Source organism: Mus caroli, chromosome 16 (assembly GCF_900094665.2).
Source record: "Mus caroli chromosome 16, CAROLI_EIJ_v1.1, whole genome shotgun sequence".
In the NCBI taxonomy this organism is placed as follows: Eukaryota; Metazoa; Chordata; class Mammalia; order Rodentia; family Muridae; genus Mus; species Mus caroli.
In genome coordinates, this window is record NC_034585.1 from 91,017,559 (window position 1) to 91,037,962 (window position 20,404).

Genomic DNA, 20,404 nt, shown 5'->3' on the forward strand with positions numbered 1-20,404 from the left:
TGGGTAGCTGGCGGGTGTCAGCCGACCCTGCGCTCTAGCTACCCTGGTGCTGGTCCGGCCGTAAGTGGCCTGTGGTCCTACTCAGGCCGTTTTTCTGCTTCCCTAACTAATGCAGTCTCAGGTCCCGCACACAATTGGATTGGAGCAGAAGCTGAGTTTCACTCACCAGAAGTCTTAAGATCCTGTGGCGGGGGTCGTGGGTAGCTGGCGGGTGTCAGCGGACCCTGCGCTCTAGCTACCCAGGCGCTTTTCTGACCGGAGAGGCTTGTGGCCCTATTGAGGCCGGATTTCTCGGTCCTCTACTTCTATTCAACCATCTTTATCCAAGTATAGTGTCTGTCCTTCCAGACTCAGTCTGTCCATCTCCTATCTGTTATTCCTGATCAAGCAGTGATACTGGATAGGACCATGTCTATCTCAGCTCCAGACAGGACTGTGTCCTCTTGGTCCTAGACAGCACAGACCCACATTGTACTGACTGACAGGGTAGTGTACACCTGACAGGGAAGCAACCACCTGACACCCTGAGAGGACTATTTCCTGGCTCCTGATAGGATTATATAACCCTGAACCCTGTCAGGACTATGTCACTATTATATCTACCTGGTCCCTGACAGTATCATGTCTACCTTGTTTCCTGAGAGTTCTGTCACTGGAAGGTCCATGTCTATCCTGGATGCCAGTTGGGATTAAACAAGACAATGTGGATGTTGCCAGTCTTCTTCTGGGAACACCTAATGGTTCCCTGGCATGCTCAGGAACAGAAGGATGACAGACCTCCTTGTTCCAATGATCCCATTTTTCCACATGAGAAGGGGCCTCTCACCACGGGGTCTTTGTATCATTTTAACTGCTGTTGTAGCATCACCCTGTGCAGGGCATTGACTGACAGGACCATGTCAGGAGTCTTTTCTCTTTGGAACATGAACCCTGTGAAGACCAGGTCACCATCTCTAGTTCGCAGACAGGGACCTGAGCTTAGTAGGGTCCAACAGAGCTGAGGGAAGAAGTACCCCCTACTTCTCTGAGGCTCCCCATAGGTGTCATAAAATAGCTAACAGGCACCAGCCCTTAGGGCCCTCCCATCAAATGGGAGATGCCCTCACTATGTGGTGGGATGCTTCAGTGGTCTCCTGCTCAACACATACTGGAGCTACCCCAGAGGACCCTGTCTGTTGTCCCTCAGTGCAGGGCTAGGTGTGGCTATGGATGCCAGCCTCCCTGTATTATATACCTGCCCAGGTATCCTGGATAGTTCTCCTCTTGCTGCTGGGTGTCCTTACCCATTGGAGAGAGACCTTCCCTCTGCAGCCCTCTCGATATCTGCAGAGACACCTGTGGCCAGAGTTCTTATCACCATGTCCTACCCACAACAGATCCAGCCTTACCTAGGCTCTCCTTTATGTAGATGGAATTGATGTCACTCTTGTCTGGCTGATATAGAGTGTAGGTTATCCAGCAGCCCTCTGAGTCCCGTTCAGTCATGCAGGTCTTGTCACTGAAGGGGGTGTTGGAAAACAGCAGATTCAAACACTCTGTGCATCTTATTGCACTGTTGTCTTTCAAGCACCTGGCACAGGAGCTGAGGAGAAAGTGGGAATGAGTTTGATGGAATGAGGTGGTAAGGGGTGGGGGGGCCCAAGAGCATGAGACAAATGCCACATGAATGGGCAAGGTGCACAGGTGTGTGAGGACACACAGGTATGTTGGGGTCTCAGCACCATGTAAAGATGCATGAGTGTGTCAGGATGCACAGGTGTGCAAGACTACATATGTGTCAGGCTGCATGGGTGTGTTAGGGTGAATGATGGATGAGTGCATGCTGCTGTGTGAGAGTGCACTGGTGAATAAGTATGTATTGGTGTGTAAGGATGTGTATGTGTCAGGGTGTATGCTGTGTGAATGTATACTTGTATGTTAGGGTGCACTGGTGAACCAGAGTGAACAAGATGAGCAAGGCTATGTGAATTTGTCAAGGTTCACATTATGTGAGTACATACTGGTGTGTCTGGGTACACTGGTGAATAAGTTGTATTGATGTGTAAGGCTGTGTGTGTGTGTGTGTTGTGAGGGTGCATGTTGTGTGTGTACTTATATGTTAGGGTGCACTATTGGATCAGTATGCACTGGTGTGCAAGACTTCACAGGTGTGTCAAGGTACATAGTATGTGAGTGTAGACTGGCATGTCATGCTGCCCTAATGATTAAAGGGTGCAGGTGTGCAAGGGTGAACAGGTGTCTCAGGGTACATGGGGTTGTCAAGATCCACAGCATGTAATATGTGAGGATTTCCACATACAAATTGATCCTGTAATGAGAGTTCTAGGCACCCTGAGAGGCCATCAGAGCAGGGCAAGCAAGGGTGGAAACAGACAGTGGTCCTGGGAGTGGACAAAGGGCAGAGCCAGTCAAGACTGGATCCAAAGGCCCAAGAGAGGTAAGACTCCCCTCAAAATAAGGCTTTCCTGCTGGGTCTGCTGGATCTTGCTGAAAACTATGGTGTGATGGTGTCCCTGGGAACTCTGAGGTAGCCTGGCAGTGAGGCCAGTATGGGTGGTAGGGACACTCACTAGTACTCGGAGCAGCGATGGAAACAGCCAGGACACCCCTCACACAGTGGTGGCTGGTAGCCCGGGTCACAGAGGCATCTGTTACAGTAGCATCGACCATGGCCACTGCACTCCACCATCCTGTTGTTCATACAGCCCGAAGTGGACATCTGGCATTGGCAGGCTGAGCCCACAAAGCCGTAATGACAAATGCATAGGCCGCAGGAGCAGTGGCCTCTTCCTGGAAAACAACTGGGGTTGCCATGACTCATCTTCCTGAAGGCAGGTAGGAACCAGAAATCATTTTCCCACCACCCTAGGCCCTTGCTGTATCCTCTGCTGCCTGCTTATACCTGTATCTCCTCATATGATCCCACAACACCTTGCAAGGATAGATGGGCAAAGATACAGAGACCAGGGAGACCTCCCCCCACCTCTCTAGCAACACAGCCACCTTTCATCCAGACTGGGCCCCCCTATTGTGTCTAAATAGCTCTTGAGTCAGGACTGTTTGTTACCTGTTACCCTCCTAGGACGATGCCTGACCTTCACAGAGATGAAGTGCCCACTTAGGCTTGCTGCTTCTGTGTGGCTTAGTAAGTCTAACACTCATCTGTCCACTTGTCTGTCTTGCTGTTACACTCAATGTCCTCTTGTGCAAACTGACAAGAAAGTCTCCACCTCCAGTGGCCCTTGTCACTCACCTGGGCCACCGCAGACTTGGCCATCATATCTCTCACAGTTGACATTGTCGCACTCGCAGTATCGCCCATAGATCTCTTTGTTGGGGATGTCACTGGTGTGGCACTCACACTGCCCACAGATACAGTCTCCCAGCCCTGAGCACAAGATGGAACTATTGTCCTTCCGGCAGCTTCCCTCCAGATCCTGGCTGCTCAGGCCCTGTGTCTGGCACTCACAGTTTTTCCCCGCATAGCCAGAGTTGCACCTGGGGTAGTGTAGGAAGAGCTGTGCTAAGGATCTCTCCTGGAATGGGCACACTTTCAGCTGCTTTGGGCCTGGTACACATCCAAACACCTGGAAAGTATGGCACAGCACATCTGCTCTTTCCTCAATGGTCTCCTGGGCACCATGAATGGAAGGTCAGGAGGCACTGAGGTCCCTTCTGAGTCTGCCCTTAGTAGAGTGGCCAAGCATAAGCTTGACCTTGCGTCATGAACATTTTCTCTGACAGGATACTATGGCACCATGCAGTTAATCATATAGACAGACCAGGTGGGGCAATGGTCCTCTACCTGTGGCTTTTGAATGTCCCTGGATCTCAGGTGGCTGAGGGACCATACCTCAGCTTTAACCTGTCTTGTGCCCAGTCCTTGCCTGCTTCTGAATCTCTGACTTCTGCTGAATGGAGTTTCCTGTCAGCCAGTTCTCTGCCTTGGTCCCTTTGCAACCAGAGAGTAGAGAGTGAGGTTGGAATTCCTGAGGATTACCCTGGTTGGGGAATGACAGCAAGGGCTTTGGGGGTGTGAACCCCAGGTTCCTCACCAGCTTCACTCACACCATGGAGCCTAGGAGCTATCTAGTAGGATAATGTGCTATGGGTTTGTAGTGGCTATTCCTGGTTGTCAACTTGACTATATCTGGAATGGACTACAATCCAGAATTGGAAGGCTCACCAGTGACCCTAATCTGGAGGCTGGGAGATAGAAGTTTCTGACCTGGATCTTGGTATGGAGATCTTGAGGCATGGTGGCTATGGATTCCAGAAGATTAAGACAGGGAGATCTCTGAGTTCAAGGCCATTTGGGATTAAAGGTGTGGTAGCACACACCTTTAATCTGGGCTATTCCTTCTGCTGGAGAACTACATAAGGACATTGGAAGAAAGAAGGCTGTCTTCTCCTTCGACTGTTTGCCGTGTGGGACTGAGCAGCTGCTAGATCCTTGGACTTCCATTCACAGCTGCTGCTGACCATTGTTGGGAGTTGAACTACAGACTGTAAGTCATCAACAAGTTCATTTACTATATAGAGACTACCCATAAGTTCTGTGGCTCTAGAGAGCCCTGACTAATACAGGGTTGTTCATGATTACCAGTAGACACCTTTCCCATGGGCTGATGTGTCACAGGCTGGCCATTCCTGCCTCATCTGTAGATACCTGTCCTGTTTTGGGACAGGTGTCTGCAGGTGTTTTGGTGTGGGCTTTCTAGGTACACCTTATCTACAGACACCTTTCCACGGGTTGGCCTGCCTCACCTGCAGATGCCACACTCCATGGCTCCCTTGCCTCCACAGAGGCTGTGGTGTTGACTCTGCTCCTGGCATTGGCACTCACACAGGGGAAGGACCCGCATGGTCACTGAATCCACGAAACCCAGTGCCTGGATGAAAAAGAACTGCTCCCGGAAGCACTCTGAAGCTGTGATGTTAACCTGGAAGGTGACCTATAGGGGAATGATGGGGCTCAGTTTGGGGCCATGATGATCAGGGTCACAGCCCTGCTCCTTTCCCCACAGAAGTGTTGAGGGGCCAAAATGATGTCATAGGAGGGATGGCATGGGTTCTCTCTGAAGCAATGGAAAGAGGATAGGAACTGGATTTTGGGATGGCCTACAAACCAGGCTGCAGGGAGGTCAGACCCCTGTTCCAACCTACAGCGCTCATTAACCACATCCAAGTTCTGCTGCGAATCAGACAAGGGAGCTGATGATTTTCATTATATATACAGCAGGGGGTTTTACAGTGAGTTTGTAGGGCATATTTTCCCTTGTGCTGTACCCATAAGTCCAGTGCACTAAGATACCAGAATGTCTTAGGGAGGATGATGTCCTTCATCTAACCCAGAGTAAATGTAAGGGTCCCAGACAGCAACAGCACACACATGTAGCACCAGAAGGGCAGCTCTGGCTACAGAGTGTACTGGTTTACAAAGTTAAGCCACATCTAAAATAAATTTAAACCACCTAGTACTTGAAGAAAGAGTAGAAATGTCAGTAAAGGCAAGGAACAAACATCTGAAAATTAGAATAAAATCAATCAAATTCCTGTGTGGGTCACCCGGCAGGAGGGGACGGATGCTAAGAACTGGCAAAGAAACATAGGCTCTGTCTGGTGTGAGATGCTAGTTCACAGGCAAAAAGAAACATGGAAAGCTTGGGTAACAAATGTGTATCTGGGATGTTAGGGAAAGCTTTGATGTTTCCATCCAAAGATATAATGTGAAACAAAAGTAAGAAAGCCTGACTCAATACCGTATTGTTTGTATCTCTCTGTGAGTCTAGCACTTGCCCCCAGGGGTCCTGTCTTTGCAGGACTGGTGCGCTTAGCTGGGCTATTCCAGGAGAGGTCTGGAGTTTGCTGGGGAGGTGCTCTCCTGTGCCATAACATTACTGCAATGATAGAACCTGGACTCTGCTAAGTGGTGTTTAAAGGGAGAAGGAGCTGCCTGCTGGCCACCATAGCTTTCGCTGAGATATTGAGATATCTGGTGGGCCCTGTAGCATGCTAGGATGGGAACCCCAGGCTCACCTGGTCATTGATCTGTACACCACTGCAGTCCCCGCTGGGTTTGCCTGGATTTGATGTTCCATTGCTGCAGTAGGAGTCATAGGTAACTTTCAGGATGCTGGGGATGGTGCTGTGGTTCAGGACAACTCTGGAGGAGAGTTTCTGTGGGCAGACAGAAGCCATACTCAGGAGTTACAGGTCCAGCTGTCCCTGTCCCCAAGTACTGTGATACTTCTCACGTCCCTCCTGTTTGTGTTGATGACACAGACACCCACTGGGAGCCCAGTGAATGTGTCAGGATAGGACAGCAGGCTGATGCCATGGTTACTGGCAGGTGACCAGCATAGACACAGCTGTGATCCCTGTGAGGTCCTGCTGCTGATCAGTTCCAGGGTTAGCAGAGAAGGGGGCACAGACTGTTGAAGCAATGAGAGATGAGACATAGGTGGAAGGAGAAGGGACAGGTGACAGCTGGTGTGTGAGTAATGATGATGTTACTGGAGTCAACCCTGTGAAGACAGAGCTAGACATGACTGGGCAGTGACCAGGTACAGGAGCCTTCTTGGGGCACCTGAGGCTCACAAGGCCTGAGAAGGAAACGAGACCTTTCCTTGATCAGTTAACAGCACACACTTGTGCTGCCAGCCCGCATAGGAGTCTAGGTCAGAATTTGAGGATACCTGTCACCTGTGGATTTCTGTATTTGTAGGGACTAAATGGGTTCTGAGCAGTGAGCAGTGTTTGGTGCATGCCGGTGTCTGCCAGAACCCTGGGACTCCAAGGGAATGAACCTGGATGCAGTTGTACAGACTACACACACCAGGGAGGAGGGTGGACTCAGGGTCTGTCTGAGGCAGGGTTGGGGGCTGGCATGCATGAGGTTCTGTGCTGATTAGCTTTTTGTCATCTTAACACAAACCAGAGTCACCTTAGAAAAGGCAACCTTAATTGAGGAATTGCCTTTGTCAGATTGTGCATGTCTATGGAACATTTTCTTAATTGCTAATTGATGCAGAAGGGTCTTGCATGCACTCTGGGTGGTGTCATCCCTGGCTAGGTGGGCTTGGGCTATATAAGAAAAGTATCTGAACAAGATACTGGGAGCAAGCCAGTAGGCAGTGTTCCTCCATGACCTTAGCTTCAGTTTCTGTCTCCAGGTTCCTGCTTAAGTTCCTGCCTTGCTGTCCTTTGATGATACACAGCAAGGTTTAAGCTAAATAACATCCTTTCCCCCAAGTTACTTTAACACAGTAATGAACAGACCCCTCCCCCCCAAGGCTGTATACAGAGGGTGCAAATCTACTGAGGTGGTTTCTGAGTCTCTCCAGCCTGTGAGGCAGTGTGTGCTCTTTCCTAGCCATCTGCCCTCTTATATCTCCATAGTGGCTGACAAGGAAGAGCCCCATTTGAGTAGGGCTTGGAACTCATGTTTCAGGGAGAGTCAGATGAAATCTGGGGTGGTATACACCACTAAGATGAGCTGCCCTGTACTCTGTGTCTGTCTAGAAGACTGTGAGGTGCCTGGAGGGGCTGCAGGAGACAACAATGGGGTTTCACAGGTCAGGGCTTTGTTAACTGTGGAGTTCTGATCATCTCATGAAGTTTCTCCAGGAGACTCACACTGTAGGCGTTCTTGATGAGCTGTGCCGAGTTGCTGGAGTCATCTGACAGCTCCCCAATGGTCAGCTTGGGAATGAATGTGGTAAGTTTCTGTTGGGAGAGAAGATCAAGCTGGCACATGATGCCATCAACTCCTCCATGCTCATGAAGGTCTGTGACACCCAGAGGGTCTCCTAAACTCTCCAGGTGGCTAGGATGATGCTCAACTGACTCCTGACTTCAAGACACAGAATGAGCACCAGCAGCATGCTGCCAACATCTGGCTCAGAGTGCCCTCCTGTCTGTGGTGTAAATGCTCCTGGCAGTCAGTTCCAGTGACAAGCTGGTGATGTTACTGACAGGCACCATGCACCTGGCTCACCATGGGCCAGTATTTTCACCATGTCAGCGAGGTAGGCAGAATCCCACACATGGCACATGAGGGCATAGATGACACTAGAGTGTGGTGAGACCACAGGGAGAGGGATGTCCTGCGCATGAGTCAGTCTGAGCAATCTCATTTCAATGGTGGCAGTGTTACACAATCCCATGATCCCATGACAATCAGCTCTGGCAGGAGTGACCCGATTCCCAGAGTGTCCCTGGAGGTGGCTCAGCCTAAGCCCCTGGACAACAGACAGGCTAGCATCTTCCCTACAATTGCCCTAGTGTCATCCAAAGATGGTATATTTCATGAAGAAGAAGAAGGAATGTTGTCACCCTCTCCAGGGACAAACTACTGATAGTCAAGCCACCAAGCATTGTCCTATGACTCTCTAAAATGGAGTCTGTCCTCTCTGTGAAGCACAGAAGGCTTGCTACAGCTGGGCCACTAACCTCTGCAACTCACTTCCACTTGTCTTGGCCCTGGGATTGCCCTCCTGAAAATTTGGGTTCTGCCTGGTGAAAGTTGCTTTCTCCAAAGTCCAGAAGCATGCACAAAGAAGGTTCTTGTATGTAACATCCTCATATGCTTCCCTGTGGCCTTGACCAGTCTCCAAGGAACAGAGGCTTATGATCTCCCAAGGCCAGCGAAGTAGTAGGGGTAAGTCTTCTATCTGTGGTATCCTTGCTTGTAACAATGCTGTCTGTGGGAGTGTGATGCCTTCCACAGACAGCAAAGAATTCGGACCCTCTACAACTCTAGGAGGAGGGGGACTGTCATAGCCCAATTACAGGTGAGGACATAGGAGCTGTGATATCCTAACTATGGAGTGGTCTCCTCTTTGATCCCCTGGCAACCTGTGCAGAGCCAAACCACTGTTTTCTGTTACTGGCCGCTATGGAGGTATTCCAGGCTCCCTCCTCTTATTTCTTGATAACTCTATAGAATAGCTTCCCTTTGCTGGAGTCTGGAAACCTAACATCAAGAATTGCCTGTTGTCCTGGCAACCAAGGCTTGCCTGAGACCTATGATGTGACCCAACCCCGAGTCCTCATTCAGCAACGCACAGCCAACAAATGTCACTTTACCAGCCTTTGTAGATTTCAGGTCTACACTCAACCTAGCCCTGCACCTGGCAGTTGTGTAAGGTGAGACAGCCTCAGAGTTGGGACCAAAAGGGAAGTCAACTTGGAAAACGTGTGTCTGTGGCTCTGAGAATGAATGATGTCAGGGGAGTGACTGTTGTCACTCACAGATGGGGAGAATTTGTTCCTAGAGGAGCTGATTTCTGAAGTAAGTTGATGAATCAGATCAGGGTCCCTACATTGGTCCTCTCAGGTGGTCATCACTGTCTGTCAGAGAGGAGGAAGCTGAGGTCCCCAGTGGTCCCACTACAGACCTTAGATCTGAGGTTCTCCTGTAGGGATCCTGCTGGCTCAGAAGAACTAGACATCAGACTTTACAAGTAGATTATGGCCATCATCTTCCTCATCTCAGGCCACTGGATATGTGTCCTATTCTGGTCCCAGGCCCTCAATTTGGCACGCAGAAACAGAACTTTGGTGATGTTGTGAGAGTGCTGGGCTGCACCCTGCAGCTGAAGTGCCTCCCTTGCTCAAGATCATCAATCTCACCTCATAGGTTTTCACCATCCTTGAGGGCACCACAAAGATGGGCTGGATGTTGTTTTCAGCCAGTTTGCTTGCCAGCTGGAGCACTGACTGGTAGTCCTGGGGAGAAGAGACATTCTGTCAGGATGCCCATCCAAAGAAAGTGCCTAGGGTTCTGAGGACTCTGGTGTCAGCTCAAGTCAGGGCTGCCCTTGTCCTGTGGCAGTACTTTCTCTGAACAAGATGTTTAAGTATGTGGAACAGAATTAATCAGAAATTGATGATATTGAAAGACAGTTAAGAAAACACCAGAAATTGCAATGTTCTTGGCCTTTTGGTGCTGGCCCAGGGTCCTTCGAATCCTTCCTGGCAGCCCCTTGCTACCTTACATCCTAGCCAATATCCCCGGGACCCGCAGCTGTCTAGGTAGGAGACCTCCATTGTCCTCCATTCCAGTCTCTCCAAACTTCCCATTAGTTCTGCTTTGGCTTGCATGCACAAGTTCTTCCTCCCAGCCCACCCAGTCCCCTAGGGACTTGCCCTCTTGGTGTGGTTTCAGGGTCCCCCTACTTGACACCTTCTAGCTCATCTCTAGTTCTCTGTGACTTCCCACTGGTTTTGCAGAACAGCTGGAGTCTCTCTTCAGTGTGTCTTAGGGTCCTACCACTGTGTTCTGTCCCAAGGCCAATATCCAGAGACCTAACATGAAGTTTTTCTTGAATTTGTTGCTTAGGTTGGGAAAAGGTATCCAAGGCTCTGGAGAGGTGGCCCTGTGTGACCCTGTGTGACCCTGGCTCTTCTACACACACACATACATACACACACACACACACACACACACACACACATGCATGGGGGGCAAGTTTGTAAGTTTTTTCCTGCTCCCCCATCTCCGTTTTGTGTCATGCAGGGTTGAGCCCCAGAGGGTGCCAGGGCAGTAAGGGTTCTCACAGGTTCTCCCCTGCTCCTGTACATGCCGTCGTCCAGGTGACAGCGACCATCGCTGGTGTTCTGTCTGGTACCCGGAGTCTTGTCTTTAGCCAAGTGGAAATCGTTGTCAGTAACAAGCACCAGAAACCGGGTCCCATTGCGCCAGCCGATTTCTCCCTGGGGAAGAAGTGTCTCAGAGTTACCTGCTGTGCTTTCTCAGCTGGGCTCTCCAAGGAGCCAGGTGTGGCAGCTTGCAGAGGGGGAGCCTCTGCCTCTCCTCCTCTGTGGTTTCGCCGCCTCCAGACAACAGAAAGAGGGAGTCAGGATCAACTCTGAGATGTGTCTGCTAAGATGCCCAACGTGTGTGGTGAGAGGACGTGAAACACACGTCTGCTTCCAAAAAGTTGAAACTTCTACAGCCCGTTCCTCCAGGACTAGACGCCCAAAATTATTCTCCCCAAAGGAGAAGACTACTGTGGGGACTGCATCTTCCAGGATCATCCCTGCAGAGGAGTGTGTGCTTGTAGCACGCTGTAGTCTGACACCATGAATCTAAGTGCAATATGTTCAGGGCCCCAGGGAGGATGGAGGGCTGAGAGCTGAGCCAGGGCCGAGTCAGCTTGCTGCAGCCGTGACATTATAAAGAGAGCCTGGGACTGATAAAGGCTGGTGTGTGTCTGAGAGGAGTCAGGAGTGAACTCTGGTCAGGGATTACTGTCTTGGCATGGAAGTGAGATTGGCCCCTGACTCAGGACATAGGTGTGGCTCAGCTTACAATGGTCACTTGGGAAGGTCTAGGCAGGTTTCAGGTGAGCTAATGGCATCACAGATTAATAGTAAAATCTATAGGTAGCCTCCAGGTCCCTTTGCCTCCTTCCTACTCTCCTTCCCAGCCTGCCTTCAGTGGCTCTCTAGGGGTCTAGTGAGGGTTATTCTTCTCAGGCTGACAGCAAGCAAAGGGCCCATTGGCTTGCACCTTTGAGAGAACACTGGCTAGTGTAAGCAGCTTGCAGCACCCCAGAGGCTCGAGACTTGAGGGAGTCTGCAGCCTTGGTAAGGATTAGTAGACTCACCAGGCATATGGCAACTTGAACCATAGCATCCAGCTGTCCCTTGGAGGTAGCCAGCTTTCCAGAAACCAGTTGCTTCCTCAGCTCCCTCTGAAATTGACTGGAGTCCGCAGTCAGCTTCAGGATGTGCTGGAAGGTCATGTTCACAATGGATCCAAAGCCTGAGGGGGGCAGATGAGGCTGGAGGGGCAGGGTTGTGGGAAGTAGAAGGCTGGGCCCAAAATAGGGAGGTGAGCCTGGGAGATACTTGTCTTGTAGTAAAGCCAAGGAGAGGTTGGTGTGGTATCTGTAGGTATTTGTCTGTGTGAGCACATGTGAACATTCAAAATTGTGTATATGTGTGGGAACAGTACACACATGTGTGTACCTGTATGTATATGAGCATGTCTAGGTATGGATATACTTGGTTCATGTGTGTCACCAGATATGTATCTGAGAATGTATGTGCACATGTGCACATATGTGTGTGAGCACGCCTGTGGTGTGTATTGGCTATGCATACACATACAAGTGTATAAATGGGCACACACTCATGAGAGAGTGCATCACTATTCAGAAAAGAGATAGTGGTATTCTGGGGAATCTATGTGCACACACATACCACACATGTATGTACACAAGCCTTTATGTGCACATACCACACATGCATGTATGTAAGCCTATGTTCTATGAGCCTGTTGGTGCTTGTGGAGTGCTGACCCTTTGACCTGTGACCTTTGCTCACTTTGATTACAACATTTATGCTGTAATTGCTAATCAATCAACATGCTTTGAAGCTCATTAATTTTTTAGAAATTAGCACTTCTGTCTTTTGAGCACACCAGAATATGAATGCAAGAGGAAAGAAGAAATGAAGAGCAGAATTTTGGGGTCAAGTGACTGGACATGGCCTCTGGAGGGGAGTCAGGCTCAGTACCACTCACACTCCAGATGGCCTGAGGACCGTCAGATCTCTGCCTCTGGTGTGTGGGGGTAGGGGAAGAGCTGAGCCAGAAGCCTACAGTGGCAGTGGGCCTCACCGATTCGGCCTGACCTGGAGATCTCATTGAGGGCTTTGAGCATGTCACTGCCCAGTGTCTGGACATTGGAGAGGTAGCCTTGTGCAGAGCCAGAGAGGCCCATCAGGAAGTACAGGTCAACAGGGTTGTCCTGGGTCCTCCGGAAGTCCACTTTGAATGTTGCTGCTTGACCTGTGAGGGAGAAGAGTGTCACTGCAGAGCCACTGAGCATGTGCTGTGAGTGGATAGCTCTCTCCAGTAGTTCCTCAGTCCTCTCAGTTTGTTCAGCCATTGCTGCCTGGCTTAGCATCACTAAAAAGGTACTGACTCCTACGCCTGCTGGTATATACATTTAACCTCAGCACTTGGGAAGCAGAGGCAGGAGAATCTCCGAGTTTGAGGTTAGCCTGGGCTACATAATGAGACTCTGTTTAAAGAAAAGATGGGAGGGGTGGTCAGTGGGAACCAAGAACTCTTCTGCCTGTGTCTGTTATGTGAGGATACTGAGCAGATGGCTGAAGATGCTTCTGGGGAACCCAGCATCCCTCCCTGTGAGCACCCTGATCTTGGACTTCTATTCTCCTGGTACATCTGGTGGGTGAGCTACTCAGCCAGTGGAGACTTTTGCTCCTGCCCAAGGCTTGACCTGCTACTCTGACTCCCTGGGACCAGGCCTCATAGGAACCCTGAAGTCTGCATTCTGAAATATTTGTTGTGGTCATGGCCAAACCTGTTGGGCAAGGTTGGTTTAAATCTGTTAGCTGCAGGACTTATCATAACCCTTATTCTGCCAAGAGTACCTTGGCCTTCTGAGAGTGAGTGCAGCAGTATTTTTCAGATGGTTTGTTCTCTCTTCTAAAAAAAAACAACAACAAAAAAAACCAAAACAAAGCAGAACAAAACAGAACTCAGGGATAAGAGAGACGAGGCGAGTCATCCAGCATAGTCTGTAGGCAGTGGAGGTTGGGTTCTTGCTTGGAGGCAGCAAGAGACAAAGCTATGGACAAGGTCGATCTTTTAAATTAAATATATATTAATATAAAATATAAATTAAATATAACAATATATTTATATATTATTTTTATATATTTATATGCATATATTTATATAATTATGATGTGCATGGTATGTGTCTGTGTGCGTGTCTGTGTCTATCCTCAAATCAACTTGTGCATTCAGGTGATCCTGCCTCAGCCTTCTGAGGATTTTGGGGAGCTCAGAAGTCAACCGTACAGAATCTAGACTCACCTGGGGGACAGGCCTCTGGGAAAGCCTGTTGGGGACTGTCCTAATTCTGTTAATTGAGGTGTGCGGATCTGTCTGCTGTGGGTGACATCACTCCCTGGCTGGGATCCTGGGCTCTATGAGTTGGCTGACCAAGCTGAGTAGTGGTTACACCCATCACCCTCTGCTTCGTGACTATAGATGTGATGTGACTGGCTGCTTAAAGCTTCCCCTGCCTGGTCTTCCCTACCATGATGGACTGCACTGTTGAACTGTGAACCCAGCCCTTCCTGCTTTGAGCTGTCTGTGTAGGTATTTTATCATACCATCAGAAAAAGAAACTGAGATACAGTCTGTCTGTTCACAGTGATACCCGGGGGATGCTGGTTGAGCTCCTGTAAATGCTATGTGCCCGGTCTACCCCAGCTCCAACCTACCTGGTCTTAAGAAAACTGTCACATTTCCTGGGGACAGCTGCCTCTGGTCCCTCTCCTTGTCTTCCTGGGATTCAGCAAGACTCTTGGGGTCCACGAGGTACTCAGATGTGCAACCTTTTAGCAACAGTTGCTCTGGTGTATCACAGCGAACTGAGTTGGGCTCCCCTCGCCCTGTGAAGTTCTGGGGAAAGGGCTCATTTAGTACCAGGAGGAAGAAGACAGGCCATGAAGGGCTAAAGCCCCCGGCCTATCTCCTTCTCACTTGCCCTTAAAATTTGGCATAGAAGTCTCTGGGGAGTGGGACAGCCTGCCAAAGAATACCTGGCCTTAGAGACAACCTTGATCTCCCTGGGGGCTCCAAATCATGCAGAGCCATGAGCTGCAGGCCCTTTCCTGCTCCTGAACTACTCTCCCAACAGTTCAGATCCCCCAGCATCTACAAATTAATGCCACATGTGCCTGTATCCCAAGCACAAGCATTTCTGGTCACCAGCATAACTTCAGGTTCATTGAGATCCTGTTTCAAGGGAATAAGGCAGGGAATGCTATTCTGTTCATTTCTTTACTTGTGTGCATGGGCACATACATCTACACCCTCTCCCTCCCTTCCCTCAAATTACTCAAAACAAATGGGGAAAGTCATTCCGGTGGTATCCAGAGCAGCTTGGAGGGACCCATGGGCGTGCCTGAGACTATGACACATCATCAGGCAAATGATGGTCACAGAATAGTGAAGAAGATAGAAATGCATGTATTCACTGGGAGAGGGAATAAAGGAGGGAGGGATAGACAGGTAGAGACAGAAGGGAAAAAGACAAGGCAGTTGGTCATGGTCACATCAGGGGATATTAAAGAGAGAAACAGGGAGAGACATACAGAGAGAGAACAAGAGGAGAAAGACAGACAGTCACGGTGGGAGATATCACAGAGAGACACACAGAGAGAAGCAGGGAGAGAGAGAGATATACACACAGAGACAGAGAAAGAGTGAGAGATAGGCAGATAGAACACACAAACAGAGAGAGAGAGAGAGAGAGAGAGAGAGAGAGAGAGAGAGAGAGAGAGAGGCAGATAGTCACACACACACACAGATACAGAGGTGCAGTGAGACAGAGAGAGACAGAAAGATAGAGACAGAGATAGATAAATAAAGAAGGAATAGATGTCACACTCTGCTAGTCAACCCCTGTAGTTCTTACCAGCTTCTGGCACCAGGCACAGCTGGGCCCTGACCGGATACAGTCCTGACAGGTGCTCACATTGTCCTTGGTACACAACTGAGACCGTGCTGCAGAGACAGGATGGGTGAGTAGGTCCTGCCCACCCCAGCTGATCCAGAGTCAATAGGGGGGGGGTGGGAAGAGACCCAGGAAAGGTCAGGTCAGGATCTACAGCTCCTAGTGGCTTGGAGCTGTTATGCCCATGAGGTGTGCCTACTGTTTCTGAAAAACCTCATGTGGAGATCCTAGAACTCACCAGATTCCAGAGACAGCAGCCCAGCTAGGACAGGTAGCAGAGTGCACTGGCCCAGCATGTCCTGTAGGGGGAAGGGCTTGGTGACTCGAGGAGTCACAGGTCCTCTCCTGGCTTGTCTGAACTGCAGGGTGTAAATGTCTGCTGAGGGTAGAGACGATCTTGTCCTTGCTACCACAGGGTGTAAGAATCAAAGGTTCCATACAAGTCAGACACCAATGTCTTCAGGTTCAGGGAAGGATGAAGGTGGGGTCATATGCCTACTGAGGTGCCTGGGGCACCAAGCATAGAAGACTGGGTACCAAAAGTACCCGGAATTTACTGGGCACCCACTTCTATAGACATATGCCATACTACCATAGACACACACAAACATAGCACATGCCATATGTCATCACAGACGTAGTACACCCACCGCATGTTACAAATACAGCCCGCAGCCTGTATGCACATGTTCCATGCTGCTGAAGCCAGAGCTATAAACTTTGTATGGTTAAGTCTTCAAAGTGTGGAGCCTGGGCTACAAGCTGAGACTTTCTCTGCCCCTGTGATGCTGGAGGCAGTGCTGTGTGGCTATAGGCCACTGTTGATTTTAGATGCTCCCCTGCCCCATCCCTGACATCCTCTAAGCTGTCCTTAATATGTTCTTGGAGTCAACAGCATCAGGGTTGGCCAGTTGTTTTCCAGGGACTGAGTTCACACCAGCTCCTCCTGAGGACTTTCCTGATTTAGTCTCCTTCCAAGGCCACTGATTGGATTTCACCAGCAGAAACCAAAACCCCCCAAATCCCGCTGGTGACAGCATGCAGCATCCTTGTATCCCTGAATAGGGATATGGACCTGGGTGTACCCTACTTTGTCTAGAGAACAGGAGGAGGCCCCCCGAGTTATAGCAAGACTGACCCACACAGACTGTAGTGTCCCTGTATCCTGATTACAGGCAGTCTGATGGGGTGGGGGGTGGGTGCACCTCCCCTCCCCCACACGGCCCCTTGCTTATGTGGGCACTGTGACTATTACAAAGAATAGCCAGGGAGCCTCACCTTGCAGGCTGATGACAGACAGGAAGTCCCTACACAACACTGAAAATGCAGAACTCTTAAGTGGCCACACAAGGAAGCTCAGGACCCACCAACCCGCAGGAAATCTGTAGCAAAGACCATGGTCTCGCCCGGGGAAGTGATGGCACAACCCAGCACATTCTCAGGAAATGGTGAAGGTAACGTTACCCCAGCCTCTGCTCTGGGCTTTGGCAATTTTCCTTTTGTGGTGATCCTGTTGAGGACCTGGGTCCCCTCCCCTGGCAGCAACACCTCCCTCCCTCTATATTTTAATATTTATTTAACTTTTAAATTTATGTGTATGTGTTTATGTATATATGCCGCATGTGTGCAGGTACTCAAAGAAGCCAGAAGTGGATGGATATCAGATTCCCTGGGGATGTCATGTGTGCCATGGGTACTGAACTGGGGTTGCTAGGCAAGCAGCAAGCATTCTTAATGGCTATTTTAATTATTTATTATTTTTAACCCACTGGATTCAGTTAGCGCTTCTCATTTGCATGCGACTATGCTGTCATTCATTGGAGCACGGGCAACCTCCCAGTCTTCCCCTCCCCGCCCCTTGCAGCCATCAAATGCCAATAGCCCCCCCGCTAGGGGTGGGGCCTTGGAAGACCCGCCCAATTCATCCGGAAATCCTTAACTAGCTTCATCCACTGCCTGTCTTAGAAGGAGCTCCCAGTTCTGTACTAGCGGATGTGTTGCCTGAGACCTCAGATTCCAAAACCCGCTGGCTCTTTTGTACCCACTATATACATTCCTGAAGAGAGTTATACCATGACATCAGCAACCGTGGGGGCTGTGACCTCATGGACTTGTGCGACCCCTGCTTACCAATCACCGAATCGCTCCCACTCACTCACTCTCTCACAGGTAGGTGCTTTCTGGTCTCTCCTGGTACAAGACTGGAAGCATCTAGCTATTCTTAAAGATTACTGGACTCTGCCCCTGCTGGTCCCTTCAGCGTCTTCACTGTCCCCATTCCCACCGCATTTTCACTCCGAATGTTTCAGGCGCGATGGATGCTACTTAAAAGCCAGCTGCTCTCCTGGAGCTGACTGTACTCTCAGACTCTAGAGTACAAAGAGAGTTCTGCCCGGAGCTTGGACAAAAAAAAAAAAAAAAAAAAAAAAAAAAAAATCAAAACCAAAAACCAAACCAAAACCAAAACCAAACTACCACCACCACCACCACCACCACCACCATCATCATCACCACCACCACCACCACCAATAACAACAACAACAAAAACCCATCCTTGAAGCTTTTATAACAGCAGTATTTAGGCACGGAGGTCTCTGTATCTCCTACTGGCTAGATCTGAGCATCCTAGAGGCCTGCCCTCTGGCCCCATGTCCACATCTGAAATGATAAGGCCTGTGGTACCAAGTTATGAGCAGGGTTGGGACTATGGAAGGCCCACTGGGGTCAGGAACAACCTGGGGAATTGGTCACTGGTCCAGTAGAAACAGGCCCCCATGACCACTGTGTCCACCCTGGCAGCAGGCCACCCTTTCCCATGCAGCTTCAGTTTGCACTACATCCTTTCTGGGAGGTGGCCTGATGACAGTGTCCCAGAGTCTCTCAGCAGCTCTTCTTTCCACTCATGGCTCACAGTCTGGCGTGGGCCTCCATGTCACAAGTGTGGAGTTTCTGTTGCAGGGAGGTGGGTGGTGCTATGGCTTTTATGTTTCCCTCATAGTTCACTCCAGTCCCCTCCTGTTATGGCTGTTGTCTCAGGTGCTATCAGAGGCAGAGGCTGTGTGTGGCTGTCTTCCCACTTCTGAAAGGACAGCAGTATAGGGACCCAGTCCTACAGTAGGGATGAGCCAATCTCTGGGGTGGTGATGGGGACGGGAGGTAGGCTACAGAGTTGAGATCCTATAAGACCCCAGAAGAGCCCAGGAACCAGAGGCATGATTTCAGCCTTCCTCTTGCCTGCCAGATGCCTTGAGAACAGCTCTTATAAGCTGACCATGGTGGGGAGGCTAGCCCCATCTGGACCAGAATCCCACACCAACATTGTTCCCTTAAACATAATGCTTACCTAGCATGACATCTACCAGGACAGACCTTTTAAAACCTGAGCACCGGGGGAGTCATGTGATAATACCCCCAGGAAAGGCACATGCTGGACACACATGCTTACTTCACATATATATTCTATATGTACAGACTACAGACATGTATACACACACCACACAAACACATATATGTAATACATACTCACACATGAGCATGTACATGCATGCCACACATATCATACATACACACACACACACACACATATATACACTACACAGACATAATTGTACATGCACATAGACAAGGCATGTGCATGCAAGCTGCTCACTTCACATGTACACATGTACATAGCACACGTGCACACATGCACAAACAGACATGAGTATCACTCAGACATACAGTTCCCCACCTAAGTCTGGAAGAAAATTCATTGGAGAGAGAGGTGTAAAGAGAGATGGGAGTTAGCTGAGCAGGAAGAGGCAGACATAGCTCACGCCTGCACATGTCCCTGGGAATTTTCCCAGTCACATCTGGATCCTCCATCTCCAGCCTGGGGCTTGGAAGCCCTCCCCCAAGAGGGTCCTCCCCATCTCTGCTGGGTCTTGCAGCCACCAAGTCTCTGGAGGCCCAGATAGTGTATGAGATAGTAGACCCAAAGCTGTAGGCCTGTGCATCTGTGCCTACTCTATGCCAGCCTGACCCCATGTCCCCAGCCATGGGTGTGACCCCATGTCCCCAGCCATGGGCGTTCCTATCACACTCTGGGGTTCTGCCTGAAGATTTCATGGTTGCCTCTACTTGATGGGTATCAGTACACATAGCTGTCAATTAGTTTTCTTCCAGACACCATGGACTAGGGTTATGAAGAGGCCACAGGATCCACTCCATGAGTGGGGTCAGATAGATCCTTTTTCCTGCTGCTTGGGAAAGACTAACACTGAGATGTCCTCTTAAGAGTCACAGGGACACAGGGACACAGGGCCCCCACTCACCACTTTGCTCCCTGGAGGCCTTGGCTCAGAGAGGCTAGGGATTCTTCAGCTCCTTATAGCTCTCTGGACGCTTCTGGCAGACACACCTTATGAGCCTGGTGCTTCCTCTTCTGTCAGCTCCTGGGAGGAAGTGGGGTGACCTGTGGCTGGTTGCTCTACTCATGGAGCCTCAGTTACCTCAGCCCTCTGCAGCACGCTTGCTCTCAGCGGCTACAAGGTAGGAGTGGGACCTGACAGTGATGAAGCATTCTCATAGACCAGTGGGCAGAAGGGCAGCTGCTTGGGACAGCACTCTCTGGAGACATGGGAGAATTCCCCAACATGTCAAGGATGGGTAGGGATCCATCCAGAGCTCAGTGAGCAGGGGCTGGCTCTGGAAGATCCCTGCTCCAAATGGGGACGGTCTGAGCACCAGGTAGAGAGTATCAATCCATGAAGACAGCACAGCTCAGCTGGTTCCCTCCTCTCTTCCCATCTCCACCCTCCACTCTGGGAGCAGACTGCAGTTTCTTTGGCCTTCCGATGTAGATGAAAGACCAGCAACCCCACAGGAATCCTGCAGGCCTTCAGGACCAGTTAGAA

At 50.0% G+C, this 20,404-nt stretch overlaps 1 protein-coding gene across 1 annotated transcript in view; it reads right to left on the reverse strand.

The window, feature by feature from the left end:
- The window catches only part of LOC110311769 (integrin beta-2-like protein), a 21,674-nt gene extending 1,779 nt beyond the window's left edge, over positions 1–19,895 (reverse strand). Inside the window, exons 1-14 of the mRNA XM_021185291.1 lie at positions 19,823–19,895; positions 15,748–15,808; positions 15,471–15,559; positions 14,272–14,452; positions 12,632–12,802; positions 11,616–11,773; positions 10,564–10,719; positions 9,637–9,732; positions 7,639–7,728; positions 6,040–6,180; positions 4,768–4,955; positions 3,254–3,498; positions 2,571–2,790; positions 1,389–1,582 (exon numbers count right to left, since the gene is read on the reverse strand). Of these exons, the coding sequence (XP_021040950.1) occupies positions 1,389–1,582; positions 2,571–2,790; positions 3,254–3,498; positions 4,768–4,955; positions 6,040–6,180; positions 7,639–7,728; positions 9,637–9,732; positions 10,564–10,719; positions 11,616–11,773; positions 12,632–12,802; positions 14,272–14,452; positions 15,471–15,559; positions 15,748–15,805 (1,987 nt within the window). The 5' untranslated portion in view covers positions 15,806–15,808; positions 19,823–19,895. The remainder of the gene's footprint in view (positions 1–1,388; positions 1,583–2,570; positions 2,791–3,253; positions 3,499–4,767; positions 4,956–6,039; positions 6,181–7,638; positions 7,729–9,636; positions 9,733–10,563; positions 10,720–11,615; positions 11,774–12,631; positions 12,803–14,271; positions 14,453–15,470; positions 15,560–15,747; positions 15,809–19,822) is intronic.
- Positions 19,896–20,404: the final 509 nt, after the last annotated feature.